We start from the raw sequence: 18,013 nt of genomic DNA, 5'->3' as shown, positions 1-18,013 counted from the left end.
ATTTTTAGTTTAAGTTTATGTATTTGTACATTAGAGGCAAAGCAGACCTACCGAATAGGAATCATTGTGAAAAAAATTTATTTGAATTGATCAGACTTGCAAGTGGAATTCTGATTTCTCTTGAATCCAACTTTACTTGCTAAGGGAGTTCTACATTAACCGCAACAAATGGTAGTCTACTGTGGCAAGGTCAGGGCTATATGGTGGATGCATTAAAACTTCCCTGCTCTCTCAGTCCTTGGTAAGTCATCAAATATGTGTGTGGTCTAGCGTTATCCTGATGGTAGACGAAGCCGTGTCTGTTGATCAATTCTGGCCGTTTTTTTTCGATTGCTTGCTTCAATCTCATCAGTTGTCGACATGAAAATGTAGAATCAATTGTTCGACCAGGCTGGAGCAGCTCATAGTGTATGATTCCTTTCTAATCATACCAAGCACTCAACATAACCTCTCGAAGCGTCAATCCTAGCTTTGCGACCATTTGTTGAGCTTCACCACGCCCGGACCATGATCTTTTTTACACATTATTGTCGTATTTGATCCACTTTTCGTCTCCTGACACTAGTCGCTTTAGAAATGGTTCTATTTCATTTCCTTTCAGCAAAGAATCGCAGATGTTAATCCGGTCTATTAAATTTTTCACAGACAATTCTTGTGGTGCCCAAACATCTTCCAGAACGGAAGCGGGCGAACCATTGTTGTGCTACAAGAACTGATACAGCATCGTCTCAATAAACTTTACAAACTTCATTGCTGGCTTTTGTGGCATTCTTCCCTTTTTTGTACAAAACTTTCAAAATATAGCAAATTTCTTCATTACTATGAAAATACTTTTTCGACTACCCAATATATCATATATGATTCTCTTTCTGAAGTAAATAAAGTGCATTCGGCGATTTTTACGATGAGTGAAATTATTCACTAAAGAAGTTCCAATCAAAATTTTAAATTTCTTCGGTGATAATTATTTGTCGCGAGCAAGTGTGTTTGATTAGTGTAAATCATTCCAAGAGGGTCGGAGATCTTACTGATGGCTTTGAAATATCGTAAGAATCAGTGAAAAACATTTTGAAAGATAATTTGGTGCTAAGAAAAGTGAGAACACGATTGTTTCCAAAATCATTATTTTTTTTCAAAAATCAGTATTGCTTTAACGTCTGTCAAACAATGCTTTCCGACTACAAGCATATCATGAAACATGTTATTACAGGCGACGAGTCCTGGATTTATCTTTGCGACCCGAAGGTCTAGAATAAAGGTAATGTAGACGGTTTTTTTCAATTACTATTATTATCAAGATGTGATGCACTCCGAAATCCTTTCGGCCAAACTGTCAACAAGGAATACTTTTTGGGTTATCCATGGTTTGTGCGAAGCTATTCGTAAAATAGGGCGGAATTATGTTCCGACAACTCTTGGTTTTTGCACCACAATAATGCACCGTCGCATACTGCACTGATTCTTCGTGAGTTTTTCGCCAAAATTTCAACCAATGTTGTGCCGTATTCACTGTAATCGCCTGATTTAGCTCTGTATGTCTTCTGGCTCTTCAATCGCTCCGGGGTTTTGAGTCAAATGAAGACATTAAAAGGAAATCGCCTGCTTCGTTTATACATAAAACTTATTGCGAAAACCACAAAAATATGTTGATTTGAACACAACCAGTATGTTGGCAGGTTAATGGCAGACACAACACATAAAATGTTCAAACCCATTATAAAAAAATATAATATATAAATATACACATGTATAACTGTATTTAAATGTCATATGTCAAAATGTGTAATCGTAATTAATGAGAATGCCAATGACGGATGCATCACTCGCTCACTACCTTCAGCGCTGGCAAGAAACGACCTCAAACGCTTATGTAGGGCAGCGACCGCAATCGAAATTACAAGCTCCGCAGCGAGAGCAAATATAATCGTAGACAAATGCGTGAATGCAAACGGCAAGCTTAAAGGCTAATCCAAATGGATGAGCGGCTAATAGCAGCGACAATAGAGGCGGCGGCGGCGCTTCATATTTGTATAAATGCCTTGGTGCAAAAGTTCATGTGTGCACATGTTTGTCTAATTGTTGCCCGTTATTGTTGTTGTTTGCGTACGATATTGATACCAATGGAGGTCGTCCATCAACGGCACTAACGCAATAACTGCCAATATACATACACACAATGCAAACGCATACATTTATATATGTACATATACAGGGTGGCTCAACGTAATTACTCTTTTTATTTGGAGACTATTATATTTTTTAAATGAATTCTTGGTATACCGAAAAGAGGGTTTGGACAGTGCAGCGGTACGATGCTTTGCAGTTTGTCATTTCCTTCCAAAGGAAATTCGGACGGGATTTTTGCGGCACTCTACCGTGTAGATGGACCATTATGAGTAAACATATTTGCCGAATCTGGAGGTATCGTAAAAAGACCGTATTAACGAAATCCGTAGGTACGTGTTTAAAAAATATCCTCGGCTGTTGCATCGTCAATTCAGGCAAATGCAAGAGTTTCAACTCGCAACTTATCGGCGCAACTTGCAGTTAATGGACGTTCATTACAATGGATAATTCATGATGACTTAAGCCTACAGGGTTTGTCCGGACTAAGTCGATTTAAAAAGATTTATTGAACCAATCGTTAGAGTTCTTTAAAAACTTTCAAAATAGGCTCCGTCATGGAAGCATAGCCTTGAGAGCGAAGCAACATGCTGCTTGGATCCCCTCTGTCGTCTCAAAATGCTTGCCTTTCATTGGGCTTTTAAAGCAAGGAAAAAAAGTCCGGCCGCATCTAGGCTGCAGGGCGGCTGCGGAAGACGCTGTGAGCCCGATCGTTGTCGTAGTGCAACTTCCAATCGACTCGAGCTATGTCTTGTCGGACCTGATTGACCCTTCGTTTAAATCTCTTGAGGACTTCCACATAAAACTTGGCCTTGGAACAAATTCATGGAGGACAATGCCCTTGAAGTCAATAAAGACAATGAGCATCGTTTTCACTTTGGATTTGCTGATTCATCAGCGACCTCTTCCCGGCCCTCCAAAAAGGCCTGGTGCCTCCGAAAAACACCACTTCTTGCGAAAGCAACATCTGAGTAAGCATGCTTGATTGATTTATTTACCGAGTTTCACACAGAATTCAATCGCGTACCTCTGCTCTAACGAACGCTATATTTTCGGCTTGTACCACTCACAGAAACAACGCAAAAGCGTTTGTCCTAACTCTCCAGGTGCTCGGAGACAACTGACCAACTGCTCGTTCGTTAGGTAATATTAAGAAGCATTCACTTTCCACTTTCCTCCTGACTTGAATGCACCTAATTTTTTTTTTTTTTTTTTTGGTTATGTCAAGCAAGATGTGTGTAAAGCGAAACCCAGAAAACTGACTGAGTTGAAGCAGTTAAATAGAGAATTAATGCAATCCCAAATTCAACCCTTTAGGCGGTTCTTATTGTGTGTCTATTTTGTGTCGCAAATGAATGGCTAAGCATGGAAGTCATTTCGGTTAGGTTAGATGGCTGATCAAATATCGCTTTAAAAAAAATATACATAGTGCATTGTTTAAAAAAAAAGTAATTACTTTTTGTTTTTGTAACACGATTTGTGCGCCACCCTATATGTATGTATCTAAATGCTGTGAAGTAAACAGCGTCAAAATGTCTGGCAACAAGACTGACTTCCAATTTAACTGACATGCTTTTATTTTTATTTGAATATTTGGTAGCAAGTTGGGCTCGACCAGAGCAATCCTTTATGTTTTTATATATAGTATATGTATATTGTATACATATTATGTATATATTTACCTAGAATGACGAATCTGCAAATTATTTGTGCGTTTTTGCCATTATGATTTTGGATTGTTTACGAGATTATATAGTATAACATACATATATACATATTAAAGTGTATACATATACGTATGTACATATGTACTTAAGTATAACATACACTTGTCGCTCACATACATTGTTTGTGACTAAGCGAAGAGGGACAATCAAGGTAAATTTTGTTTCTTAGTGTTACAAACAAAGCAATAAAAAATGTTTTCTTCATTTGAACCGAAGCTATAATACCCTGCACATAATTAGATTTTAATCGCTCAGTTTGTATGGCAGCTTTATGCTACGGTAGTCCGACCTGAACAATTAATTGTACATACATACGTAAGTCTCGGCAATAATCCATGTTAAATTTCGTGAAGATATCTCGTCGGGCACAAAGCCTTTCCATACAAGAGTGTGTGATATATGGATATGGTGTTTAGGGTATATTGCTTGCATAGGTAGTACACATATATAAATATGTATGTATATCCAAAGACATAATACTTATGAGCACGTCTTTTACATTCCCTGTAGCTATTTCAATACACACATTTATCTACCGACTGTCAATTTATTTCATACATCGTTGAATGAATGAGCAAATGCACGACGCACGCGCGCATAAACAATCGAAACCATTGAGCGTGAAGAGCAACCCAATTATTTAGCAACAAGCAAGCAGACGTATACAAAGTATATACATATGTATGTATAACAGATATGCAATTGCATTGTTATTTGTTGCCTGTCGGCTTACAACTTGGCTAAGTTAATGGAAACGCCAATTTTGCGACACAATCATAAAAGAATTGCAAAACTAACCACGAATTTCATAAATCGCAACAATTGCATTGACTACATACTTGTACAGGGTATTTTTTTTTAGAGTTTACACAACAAATAGTTATCAAATCAGCTGTCAAAGTAAGAAGTTTGTTTGCCATTTATACTATGTATGTTCTACTTTGTAGAAAATTCTGGACGAAAACTTACTCTGTAAAAACGTTATAAGAAGTCGATTCCTTTGATAGTTAGAAATTGCATATTCTCTTTCAGAATTTTACCGAGTTAATTCTCAATAAAAGTCGTCCGAATACCGAGTCAAGACCGAAACGCTATAAACTGTAAGGCAGATAGGAGGGAAGAGTATAAATATTCGTTACGGAGCTGCTGAAATTGCTCTTGTCCTGCATTTTCCCATTTGAGCAACTTTTTCGTATTTACACAACCCGTTCTGTTCGGCATTAAGCGTTCACTCGGCACCCATAGAGAAGTAAGCCTTATGAGTGCTGAGCATGATCACATTAGTACTTGAGTAAAATTATATGAGGTCTAACAATTTTACAACAAAATTATCGGGGCTTTAATTTATTTACTCTTCAGAGGAATTATCTCGTATTAAAATTTATAGACTTAATAGATCTGCAATGAGCTGAGAAAGTTTCAACAAAAGCTTGTATAACAAGCTCGGATGAAAAAGAGAGTTGGAAGAAATTAATGCTGATTCACAAACAATTGGGCCATAAAACTTGAATCTGTCGGTATTCTAAGATAATCAATATTTATTAAAAGTTTTTGATCTATTTACTGGATATTAATAATTATCCTGTTAGAATAGCATTAATATAACGACAGTCTTATGTCGAGAAATATGGAAATATTTCTGGTAAACGCACAGAGCCCCTCTAAAAATTTATATATTTGCACATAATTGTATGCACGATTATAATTATTTAAAATGTGTCCGTTTACTAAACTCTTTTGTTTTGGTCCAATTAAAATTGCGAAATTAAAAATGTAATTATGACTTTTAATAATTTTAGAATATTTTTTTTGTTATGCAATTGCCTTAAGCTTCTCATATATACATTTTTTTTGATGCAGGAAATATACTACTGTGGGCAACAATCAGTGAGATTTTTTAATTTAAGTTTCGCGCGAAAACCCTTTCATCGAAATATTTTCTAGGTTGGTATGATTGCTAGTGACATTTACGCCAAATGACAGATCACAATAACTTTCAGAATGTTGCATAAGGCCTTCGGTAATAATTCTTTGTCGCGAACAAGTTTTTTTGATTGGTACAAATTATTCAGAGATGATCAAAAACGCATTGACGCCGAACCCCATCCAGCATTTTCATCAACACGTCAATAAAATAGAGAATTGGTGTTTGAGAATCGACGATTAATAGTCAGAGATCTTACTGGCATCGTTGAAATATCGGAAGCATCACTGAAAACCATTTTGAAAGATCATTTGAGCCTAAGAAAAGTGCAAGCACGATTGAATGCAACATCACTTTTTCGAAAAACGCTTTAACGTCTGTAAAACAATGCTTTCGGACTACCAGGATGCCATGAAACATATTATTACTGGCGATACGTCTTGACTCCGAAACAGATGTTTGTAGCAAAAGTGAACAGAAGCTGAAAAAAGGCGTCAAAATAGGTCAAGAATGAAGGTTTTATTGACAGCTTTCTTCAATTACCGAGCTGTGATGCACTCCGAACTCCTTCCGACTGGCTCAACTGCCAGTGAGGAATACTATTTGACTGCTATGTGTTGTTTGCGCGAAGCTATTCGTAAAAAAATGCCTGAATGGAGGGCCGAGAACTATTTTTTTGTTTTTGCAAATCGATAATGCGCAGTCGCAGAGTGAGTTTTTCGCCAAATTTTCAACCAATATCCTGCTGCAAACGATCGCTCCGGGGAAACCGTTTTGCGCGAAGTTATTAAACGTGCATCGTTGTGCGCATTGAAAGCTATTCGGGAACTTGCCTTTAACAACTGTTTCGAGGATTGGATAAAAAGTTGGCACAAGTGTATTGTAGACACGGGAAATTACTTTGCGGGGAATACCATAGATTATGGCAAAAAAATTAAGAAATTTAAAATTATGAAGAAAGTTTTACTATTTTTGCTCATAGTAGCATACCGCACCCTATTCACAAACACCGCTAAATGAACAAAATTACTACACAGCTATAATTCCAAAATCACAATATTGTGCATTTAATGGAAATGTATCACACACATCGTTTGAAGCGTTATTTATTGTTTATATCATTGAATTTAATCATATTTGCATATTTAAAGCGACAATAATTGCGCATAAATGCCAATAATTGTAAAGCCCAGCTTAGTGTCGACCAATGTCATATTGCATGCACTGGATTTAGAGAAATAATCAGATTATTTTTATCATAAAATTAAATAACACCAACATTTACAGTTTAATGCGTAATTTATGCATATGTAAATAGATGATGGAATAATTATACCTCTAGTAAAAATATAATATTTTACAATATAATGTTATAATAGTTCATCATTGGTTTTGTATATTTATCGGATTATAAGTATAACAATTTTAATATCATAAATAATTACAAAAATCATACGATGTGTGCTCAAAAAGTATCGCGAATTTTCGCGGGTTACGTATATACATATATTCGAATTTCGAATTTTTTGTGGCGTTATGTTTGTACTCATGTCTCTCACTTATGCCGACAAGCTCGGCCATTTTGAATGTTCATTGTTGACAGCTGCTTTGCTTGCACGGATCGTCTTCGATTTTTACCTATTCAAAAAAATGGAACAAAGAACCTGTATCAAATTTTGTGTGAAAAACGAAATTAAGAGCGCGGATGCATTCCGATTGTTGACTGTGGCATACGGAGAAGCTACCTTGGACCGAAGCAACGTTTATCGGTGGTACAAAATATTCTCAGAAGGCCGAGAAGATGTGACAGAAATTGGCTTATGCACCACGATAGCGCCCCTGCTCACACATTGTTGCTTGTGCGCGACTTTTTGGCCAAAAACAACACACTAATGATGCCGCAGCCACCGTATTCCCCAGATCTGGCCCCCTGTGACTTTTTCTTGTTCCCTAAACTGAAGAGGCGGATAAAAGGACGACGTTACGCTTCACTTGAGGAGATAAAGACGGCATCGAAGGAGGAGCTGAAGAAGATAAAAAAAAATGGTTTTTTGAAGTGCTTCGAAGATTGGAAAAACCGTTGGCACAAGTGTATAATATCTCATGGGGATTACTTTGAAGGGGACAAAATAGATGTTCATGAACAAAAAAATAATTTTTGAAAAAACACAACATTCGCGATACTTTTTGAACACACTTCGTATATGAATAAGATTGTCAATTTCGTCAGCAAAGTAGGTTAGATTAGGCTAGGTTCCACTATTGCACTTCAATGTAGCAAACTAACTCAAAATTTAAAACTTAAATATCAACCGAACTTTAATCGGAAAATCACTGATTAATCTCACACTTTTCTCATATCTCACTATGATAGTTCATATGGTGGTCGAAAAAGTTTTTCCGTATTTTGTCAATAGATGTTGTAGCCATATATCCCCACTGCTACCAATCACATTGTGTCATACCATATAGTGTTGGAAAGGTGATATTTTAAGCTTAACCTTATTTAACTAAAAAATAAAACTTTATTCGAGGAAGTTGAAAAAAGTTACAGCTGTTCAAAAATGAGGAAATTCGCTATATAGTATTTTGAAATTTTTGTATAAAAAAGGGAAGAATTCCACGTACGCCACCAATGAAATTTGTGAAGTTTATAGAGACAATCAGTTCGTGTAGCAAGACAATGGTTCTCTCGCTTCCGTTCTGGAAATTTCTTAATTTCGATCTGCATTGATGGAAAAATGTCCCTAGTGGAAAAATGGCAAAAATAGTCGACCAAAATGGTACATATTTGGTTCACTAAAATGTATTATAAATATAAAAAAAAAGTTGAATTTTGATTGGAAATACGAAAATACTTTTTCGACTACCCAATAACTGTCTTTGACACGCCATGCATTGGAGAACGGTGAATCGATCAAACAATGCAATATAGTTGGTCAAACCAGTTGGCAGTAAATATATTTTAGTACTCGTTTAGTTTCGAATCTTCTTTTACAATTATCAATTTTTAAGTCTTTAAGTTTCTAAAATCTATAAGAAGTATTTTTACTGTAACCAATTTGTCATTTGAGCCATTAATACTGGTAAAAATGGTATCAAATCTGTAAAAAAGCTTTCGTTAGTATGGAAGTAAGTAATTTTCGCAGTCCATATCCTCTCAAAAATCACTCTGCAACAATTTATTTTATTTTATATAATATTATATAGTATAATGCTCACCCTAATGTTTATAAATGAAGTCATAACAATTGCAACTATGTGACGTTTGTGGCGTGTGGCACGTTTCAGTTACGCAAACGTTTCTCACGATTTTCATATTGATGCAATCACAAGAAAATATAATTTGTTTTTGTTGTATTTTATTATTATGAATACATATTGCAAGAAAAAAGAAATACAAAAGCAATTACTTTACATTTTATAAGTTTGTATTAGTAAAGTTTCACAACAATTTTTGATGTGTGTTTGTAATGATATGAATAGCAATATATAAGGTTTTCATGGACCACTTTCCGAAGCCTTTTCGTGGCAGCTTTGTTAGAGATAACGAAACATAAAACTTGGTACACCATTTTCCAATAAGGATGATTTGATTTCTTTGCGTCATTTCGCCAATTTTAAATATAAAATATATGTATCATGAATCATGATCTGTAATTTTTTTCATTGTTGTCAGTAATGTTCACAAAATTATCATGGAAAGATATTCGCATGAGCAACATGTAAAAATTATTAAATTTTATTAGCAAACTTTTCGTGCGCTTTTATTTTATGGTAGCAGTAACCGTGCGACTGTGCTGGCTACTCGTCGTATTGTTGAAAATTTCGGGCGTACATTTCATAATGTCCTATTTTGAGAAAGGGTTTAGGCTTGTACCCGCTTAAAATTGTAAAAAATCAAGAACTAAAGCCACTGAACCACCGTAACCGTCGTGAATTTGCCGATTTGGCCTTGCTATTTGAAGACGATAACGGTTTTGGTTTTTTTAAGAAAGTCATCTTCTCCGATGAGGCTCACATACATCTGAGTGGTACGGTGAAAAAAACAAAACTGTCGATTCTGGTGCGAAGAAAGTCCACAAATTAATCATGACAACCAATACATACACCTAAATTGACAGTTTGGTGTGGTTTTTGACCTGCTTGAATCATCGGTTCGTACTTCTTTCGCAATGCAGCTTGCGCCGTTACTGTCAATGGAGAGCTGTATGGTCGATGATAACCCACTTTTTATGGCCGCAATTGATTAGTCGACGTTGTGAGTTTTCAAGAGAAAAGTTCTGCAAAAGATTTATAGTTTTTTGCGCATTATCGCATTCGATGGAACGATGAGTTGTATGAGATATACGACGCCATTGGCATAGTTCAGCGAATTAAAAGACAGCAGCTACAATGGCTAGGTCATGTCACCGTCTTTAGCAATAAACCAGATCTCTTTAAACTTTAGAAGTCAATATTGAACGTGTTATTCATAACATACGACTTTATTTAGTGGAAAAATACTCGAAAATTGGGTTGATCGAATTCGTTCCTGCAAAATAAGTCGTGGAGGCCATTTGAATGATGTTATAATTAAAACATCTGAGCGTACTATTCGCAATACCATCACCGACTTTGAAAAGTTGTAAGAAGATCTGACGTTTTCGAGCTAAATTTTGTTCAGTGATAAGACTCATTTCTGACTCAATGGGTAAGGAAACAAGCAAAATTTCCGCATTTAGAACGAAGAGCAACCCGAAAATATTCCAAAGCTGTCATTTCATCCAGAAAAAGCAACGGTTTGGTGTTGTTTGTGGTCTGGCGAAATGATCGGTTCATATTTCTCAAAAACGCCATGATAATCCACTATTTGATCCTGTAATTGAAGCTCGTGATCTCGGCGACGTTTGGTTTCAACAAGACGGTGCCACTTCCCATACATTGTATCAATCAATGGATTTATTGGGAGACCAAGATCATTTGACCTTGCACGGTTGTCTTATGGGGATATGTAAAATCTAAAGTCATATGGACGATCTCGCTTCGATTCAGGTCTTGGAGAAAAACTGCATGCGTGTGAAGTTGCCAAAGAGTATTTTTACGAATGATAATAAACATTCCCTATTAAATTTAAAGCTTCTGTGTTTTTTCTTTAGAAAAGTAGGAAACCTCGAAATGGATCACTCTATAAAAACAAACAAAATAACTATTCTACTCTGCAACAACATATTGCATGCATAAATATCCGCTTCCGTATAGCCAATATACCTTCAAAACGATTAGTGAGAGAAAGTCTATGGAAAATTAAATGTTAATATTTCGAATCCCTAATATGGTTTTGTAATAATACGAGTATTATATTTGTTCATTAATTCTTGCTACTAAATCTTAAATCTAGTCAGTTAAGCGGACCATACCGTGTAATATACTTGCTTTACTTATATTAGATCTCAACCTACCTCATTTCTCCTATGTTAATCAATATTTAAAATATTCCTTCGTGCTAAATGCAGTTTTATTTTAATGTTTGCCGCCGTAATCATAACAAATCATTTTAATTGCCGATCATTTCAATTATTAAAGTAATAAGTTCATATTCTAACTGCCGCCTCAGGGTGAGAGGAAAAGTACTTATTTTACACCGGTCAACACGATTTTTGGGTCTGACATCTACATGTTGAATTTTAGTTTCTCCTATGACAAAAATAAGGAAAACAAATAAGGAAGGGCTAAGTTCGGGTGTCACCGAACATTTTATACTCTCGCATGATAAAGTGATAATTGAGATTTCAGGCGTGGTTGTGAACCGATTTCACCCATATTTGGTACATGTCATCAGGGTGTTAAGAAAATATTATATACCGAATTTCATTGAAATCGGTGGAGTATTTCCTGAGATATGGTTTTTGGTCCATAAGTGAGCGACGCCAAGATCATTTTCAATTTTTAAAACAAGCCTGGATGCAGCTTCCTTCTGACATTTCTTCCGTAAAATTTAGTGTTTCTGACGTTTTATGTTAGTCGGTTAACGCACTTTTAGTGATTTTCAACATAACCTTTGTGTGGGAGGTGGGCGTGGTTATTATCCGACTTCTTCCATTTTTGAAATGTATATGGAAATGCCTAAAAGAAACGACTCTATACAGTTTGGTTGACATAGCTATAGTAGTTTTCGAGATATGTACAAAAAAGTTAGTAGGGGCGGGGCCACGCCCACTTTTCCAAAAAAATTACGTCCAAATCCCTCCCTAATGCGATCCTTTGTGCCAAATTTCATTTTAATATCTTTATTTACGGCTTAGGTTTTCGGTTTCCGCCATTTTGTGGGCGTGGCAGTGGGCCGATTTTGCCCATCTTCGAACTTAACCTTCTTATGGAGCCAAGAAATACGTGTACCAAGTTTCATCATGATATCTCAATTTTTACTCAAGTTACTGCTTGCACGGACGGACGGACAGACGGACGGACAGACAGACATCCGGATTTCAACTCTACTCGTCACCCTGATCATTTTGGTATATATAACCCTATATCTGACTCTTTTAGTTTTAGGACTTAAAAACAACCGTTATGTGAACAAAACTATAATACTCTCTTTAGCAACTTTGTTGCGAGAGTATAAAAATTTTTCCCGGTTAAAGTTTGCTTTCGTAGAAATTAGAGCAATTTTTCGATTTTTAAGCAGAAATTACTGATTTTTATATTTTTTCTACAATTTCACTATAGATTATAATTAAAAAACTTTTTTTAGATACAAGAGATAATAACAAGAAATTACAGTCTAAAAGTGAATATTTTTTGTATTTCTTTTATGCCCATATGAGCTCTCTCGTATTAAACCCCAAATATAATCTCCCATCATATTCTCGTTGTACTGCCCTTGATATCGACGTTCAAAGTACATCACATCTTGGTGAAAACGTTCTCCTTGCTCCTCGGAGTTGGCCACCATGTTGTCTGCCATCTTTGATTTATGAAATAAATTTAAATATACTTATCGATGTAGATCAGCCCAAGGCAAGCTTAAAGAACTAAAGATTAATATTTAATTATTTTTCAATGCCTAGAATCATAATTCAAGCATGTGAACAGAAACCCAAAAGAAAAATTGTTTTCTTTTGTTGACCGGTGTTATTCTTATTTATTATTTGTTTTGTAGTATTTTTCCGCTTTACACGAGTCGGCTTCGATGCCGAAGTCATTCGCTCGGCATGTTTCAGTAGAAATTTAGTTTTCTTTTTGCAGTAATTAGCAGTTAATTATTACAAATTGTAGTAGAACGAACGTAAATACGAAGTAATAATTCTGGTCAGTACTCGAATATTATTTCATAATTATTATTTAAGCGTTCCGACTGGCAGTAATGCTAATTTAGACACGCTTAGAGAAACTAAAGCAAATTTCTGTATGTTTATAGCTAGCGTATGTACATACATACATAGTATGTATACGATTCCATTCTGAAACTTGCTGAAGGTAGGTTTCACGGCTAAGTACGAGATATACAGGCAAAAGTGATATAAGCTTTTCTTGATTTGTTGTTGCTGAATTAGAAAACATTGGTCAAATTTTGTAGAACGTTGCCGACTTGACTGTCCTTGACCAGACATATGTATGTATAAACGGCTTTGTTCCGGTTTAGTATGTGTCATGTGGACGGTTGTTGGTGACTTATACGTAATTTTTTGGTCTGCATCATTAATTATCCAAAAATTGATACTACTCGGATAGGTTAAGTTAGGTATGAAGGCTAATTCCTAATTCCAGATCACACCACACGAGTTCTTTATGGTTCCAAAAACACCTATAAATAGATCTGAATATTCTTAAAGGTGGTATATCGATAAACCACCTTGATACTATCACTAAACTACTTAAAAGCTTGATTTTGGTCTCAATCAGTTATCTTGGAATTCTAAAGGTTTGAGATTCATTGTCTTAGATCCTTAGTAGCTAAAGCATGATGCTCAAAGAGGAAGTTCTGAGAGGAGTCTAGCAATCCACTTCCACAGTTAACACCCGACAAGGTTTTTAGATAGTAACGATTGAAACTTCTTATATCTATGGTAATCCGAAACTTGCTGAGAGGTTAGGGGATCTCTGGATCTGTTGCGATTTAGGCAGAGTCAGAGGACCTTGCGACTGTGAAGTATTTTCTTTACATATGGCTGGCATTATCATGATGTGGCAAAACAAATTTTTAATAAGTGTGCGAAAATAAAAATATTTTAAATAAAATATATATTCAGTAAATATTTAAAGCCTAAAGTAAAAAAGACAATCTTGCATTTTCATATCTTTTATTAAAAAAAAAAAACAAATTCCCATAGCGCCAACTTCTTACACTCTTTGAAACAATTTTTATTACAGATCTCGTGAAAATAAAGCCATGAATTTTTAGTTAATTAATTTATGCCAATTTCATTTAGTAAACCGGTCCATCCCGTCTGGAAGTTCACAAATAAATGCTTAACTATACAAATATGTGTGAAAATATGACGACAAAATTTCGTTCATACATTTTAATGAGCTTTGCAAAATGTTAATAATAACAGAAAGAAAACCCTTTAATTTAGCGATAAAATAGTGGAAAATAGAACGAAGTAAAGTTGAGAAAATTGAAATCAAGGAATATATACTTGAAGATGGAAAAATACAATATAAGAATATGTAACCGATGCTAGTTGAAGCTTACTAAATTGGATGCGCTTTATAAAAACGTGCTCATAAGAAGATAATCTCAAGCTTTATTCTCAGTGAACTTGCTTAGTGGAAAATTGTACAAACAACTGTGTACGAGGGCTGCTATATATATTTCTGGCCTAATAATGAAAATAGGAATATTTATCAACGAACATGGTTTTATTGTTTTTCAAAATATTCTCCATCAAGATTTATACACTTTTGSATGCGCTCAAACCAATTTTCGAAGCACTTTTTCCACTCCGATTGAGACACCTCCAAAACATGGTTTTTGAATGCTTCAACAAAATCTTCTGGCGACGAAAATCGTTGACCACGCATTATTTTCTTGATCTGTGGGAATTAAAATAAGTCATTGGGTGCCTAGTCAGGGATGTACGGTGGATGACCCATCAATTCGAAGTTTTGGCCGGTCAAAAAGGCGCTGGTTTGAGCCGATTTGTGAGAGCTCGCACTGTCATAGTGCACAATGATTCGTCTTCTCTTGTTCGTTTTTCGAATTTCTCCGAAGACTTCAACAACAAATGGTGGGGTACCACTCACAATTGACCCTCCTACGTTGCTCAAGCGGAACAGTCGCCACATGACCAGTTTTGCCGAAGAAACAGGCGACCATTTGCTTCGAAGTGCTTCTTCCACGAACAACTTTCGTTGGATTTGGCTCGTCTTGGAAGACCCACACGGTCGATTGCTGTTTTGTTTCGGGCTCATACGCATAGATCCATGATTCGTCACCTTTGACGATCTTATAAACGTCTTTTGAAGCACCGCGATCGCATTTTTTCAGCATTTCTTTACACCAATCTGCACGAGCATTTTTTCGAGCGATTGTCAAATTGTGCGGAATCCAACGAGAACAAACCTTTTTTACGGCCAGGTGTTCATGCAATGTCGAATGTATGCTGGTGGGAGAAATGCCTCTATCTGAAGGTATGTTACATGACGGTCTTGCATTATCAGTTCACGTACGGCATCGATGTTTTCTGGCACAACGGCTGTTTTTGGACGACCTTCACGGAATTCRTYTTTGRGCGAGCGTYGGCCACGATTGAATTCGTTGTACCAGTTTTTCACAGTGCTATAAGATGGTGCTTCGATGCACTCTTGTCGTGATAATCCACGTCGAAAGTTGTGAAAAATGATCGCACGAAAATGTTCACGAGTTAATTCCATTTTTTGGCCGAGATGAATTTTTTAATTCCCTGTAAATAGAACAATTCACGACTAAAGGACAAAACGTTCTGAGTGATGTTATGCTAAAAAATGTCAAACTTTCCAATGGAAATGTCAGATTTCACCTGGCAGAAGGACAGAAATATATATAGCAGCCTCCGTAAATTTCTGGAAGATTTCAAAATTCAAGGCGCAATAAGTTACTGATCCTATTATACTTTCAAAGACAATTATTCTGATTTGTCTACAATTTGCCGTTGAACTTAATAAATAAAACAGTAGCAAAATTGAGTCTCTATTTTATATATATATATATTTATATATATTTTTTTATTTAATAATTTGTTTATTATGTAAGCTTTAATAAAATAAAAATAAATAAATAAAAAAAAATAAAAAAATATTTTATATTTGGAAATATAAAATCAGTGAAGTTGGACCTACATAAGTAAAGTTTGCTGCGGTTTCTGTTACTTCTTTGAAAATCTTAAGCACTTTAGCTATGCGCCAATTGTTGTCTTGAGCTTATCAACGGGCCAAGGATTGCGTTTTAATTATCCCTCAAAAACTTAAGTTAATGGTGTGAAATCTATGTCAATGTAACGTCCTTTTAGATCGAATATCTTGGAAATGTTTGATGCATAAGTGGAATAGTTTGATACTTGTTGAGGCAAATGTCTTGAATTTCGCGCATATGGAGGCTGAAATAATGGACCGATATTCATCCATTCATTGACTGCTTCGAAAAAAATAAAAAATAAAGTCTAATGCTATCAACTAAGAACCGGTTTAAATCGTTACTTCTTGGTCAAACAAGCGCACTATTGCTCCTCACTCTTTTGCTCCCCACTAGGGAAAATATGAAAGACTTTTTAATTTAACTTTGGCGCGAAAACTCATTTATCGAAGCATTTTTTTGCTAGGTTGCTGTGACTATCTGTGACATCTGTGCCAAAATAATCATTATTTTTTAGTTTAAGCATGTCTTTCTGAAATACAATAAGTGCATTCGGTGATTTTAACGATGAGTGATATTGTCCACTTTTGTGCGCGGAACCAAATAGCCGGTGCCGAAACGTTCAAAGTATTGGAAAAGATCTCGGTGATAATTGTTTAGCACAAGGAAGTGTTTTTGATTGGTACAAATTATCGCGGACGCGTTGACGACGAACCACGTCCGGAACAGCGATCAACATCAACTGATGATCAACACGTCAATAAAATTAAAATAATTGGTGCTTGAAAATCGAGGATCAATAGTCAGAGACCTTACTGGCATCCTTGGAATAGCGGAAGGATCAGTGAAAACTATTTTGAAAGATCATTTGGGCCTAAGAAAAGTGAAAGCACGATTGGTTCCAAAATCACTCAATTCGAAAACAATGCCGGGTTAACGAAACATTGCTTTGCGACTACCAGGATGTCATGAAAAGTGTTATTACTGGCGATGAGCCTTGGAGTTATGCTTACGACAAGGAAACAGACGACCAAACGACCGAATGCAAAGGTGTGCCGAAGCCGAAAACAACATGTCAAGGCAGTTCAAAAAGCAAGGTTATGTTGACAAATTTCTTCGATTATCAAGTTGTGGTGCACTCTAAACTCCTTCAGACTGGCCACAATTTCGCACACGTTCTTTATTTCCAAAGTGCTGTTATTTTGACGGAACCGCGTATATCGGACCACTGTTGCATAAAGTTGCCAAACAAACTGAATGATCGTATACTTGTCCTTATGTGGACAATTTTTTATTTGACGAGATATCTTTACGAAATTTTTGCATAGCTTATTATCCAAAGTAACGGTATATACTCCGAAAAAATAGTTCAGATCGGATCACCATAGCATACTCGTATAGCTGCCATACAAGCTGACCGGTCAAAATTAAGTCTTTGTATGGAAAACTTTTCCATATAACATTCTCAAAAGCAACGCAAAAAAATATAACATAATCTGATTTTTCAAAAACCGAAAAAACGTTGATACTCTCTTAACTACTGATCTATTTCTATATTTTTAAAACTTAACGCGTTGAGTAGTAAGATTGCCTGTCGTAATTTTCAAAAGAAGAGCAAACTAAAAACTAAAAGAAAGCAAAAAAAGCTCAAGCTCACTCACCTTTCCATTGCGAATCAGTTTGGCCAAATCGACAGCGGGTATTTCCAGCAGGTGACTCCGTATGGGCGGCAACTTTTTGCGGTTCACTTTGATGTTGGTGAAGCGACTGTACGGTACAACGAACCAACTGAAGACGATCATGGCCGACCGCAGAAAGCGCCGCATGATGTACCCCATAATCCTGGAACAAAGTAGCACAGCAATTTTGGCGATTTTATGTTAACACGTTACACAAGAAAAAAAAAAAAAACAACACCAACAA

General features: G+C 35.9%; 1 protein-coding gene across 3 annotated transcripts in view; it reads right to left on the bottom strand.

Annotated features, from left to right (window-relative positions):
- Positions 1 to 18,013, bottom strand: part of LOC108970636 (fatty-acid amide hydrolase 2) — a 46,138-nt gene that overhangs the window by 6,365 nt on the left and 21,760 nt on the right. For all 3 annotated transcript variants that reach the window (XM_018936133.1, XM_018936141.1, XM_018936150.1), the window contains one exon: positions 17,752 to 17,932. In XM_018936133.1, coding sequence (XP_018791678.1) covers positions 17,752 to 17,932 — 181 coding nt within the window. The remainder of the gene's footprint in view (positions 1 to 17,751; positions 17,933 to 18,013) is intronic.

This window comes from Bactrocera latifrons, unplaced genomic scaffold (assembly GCF_001853355.1).
Source record: "Bactrocera latifrons isolate USDA-ARS-PBARC rearing strain unplaced genomic scaffold, ASM185335v1 scaffold_107, whole genome shotgun sequence".
NCBI classification, from domain to species: Eukaryota; Metazoa; Arthropoda; class Insecta; order Diptera; family Tephritidae; genus Bactrocera; species Bactrocera latifrons.
This window is presented reverse-complemented; position numbering and strand designations above follow the sequence as displayed.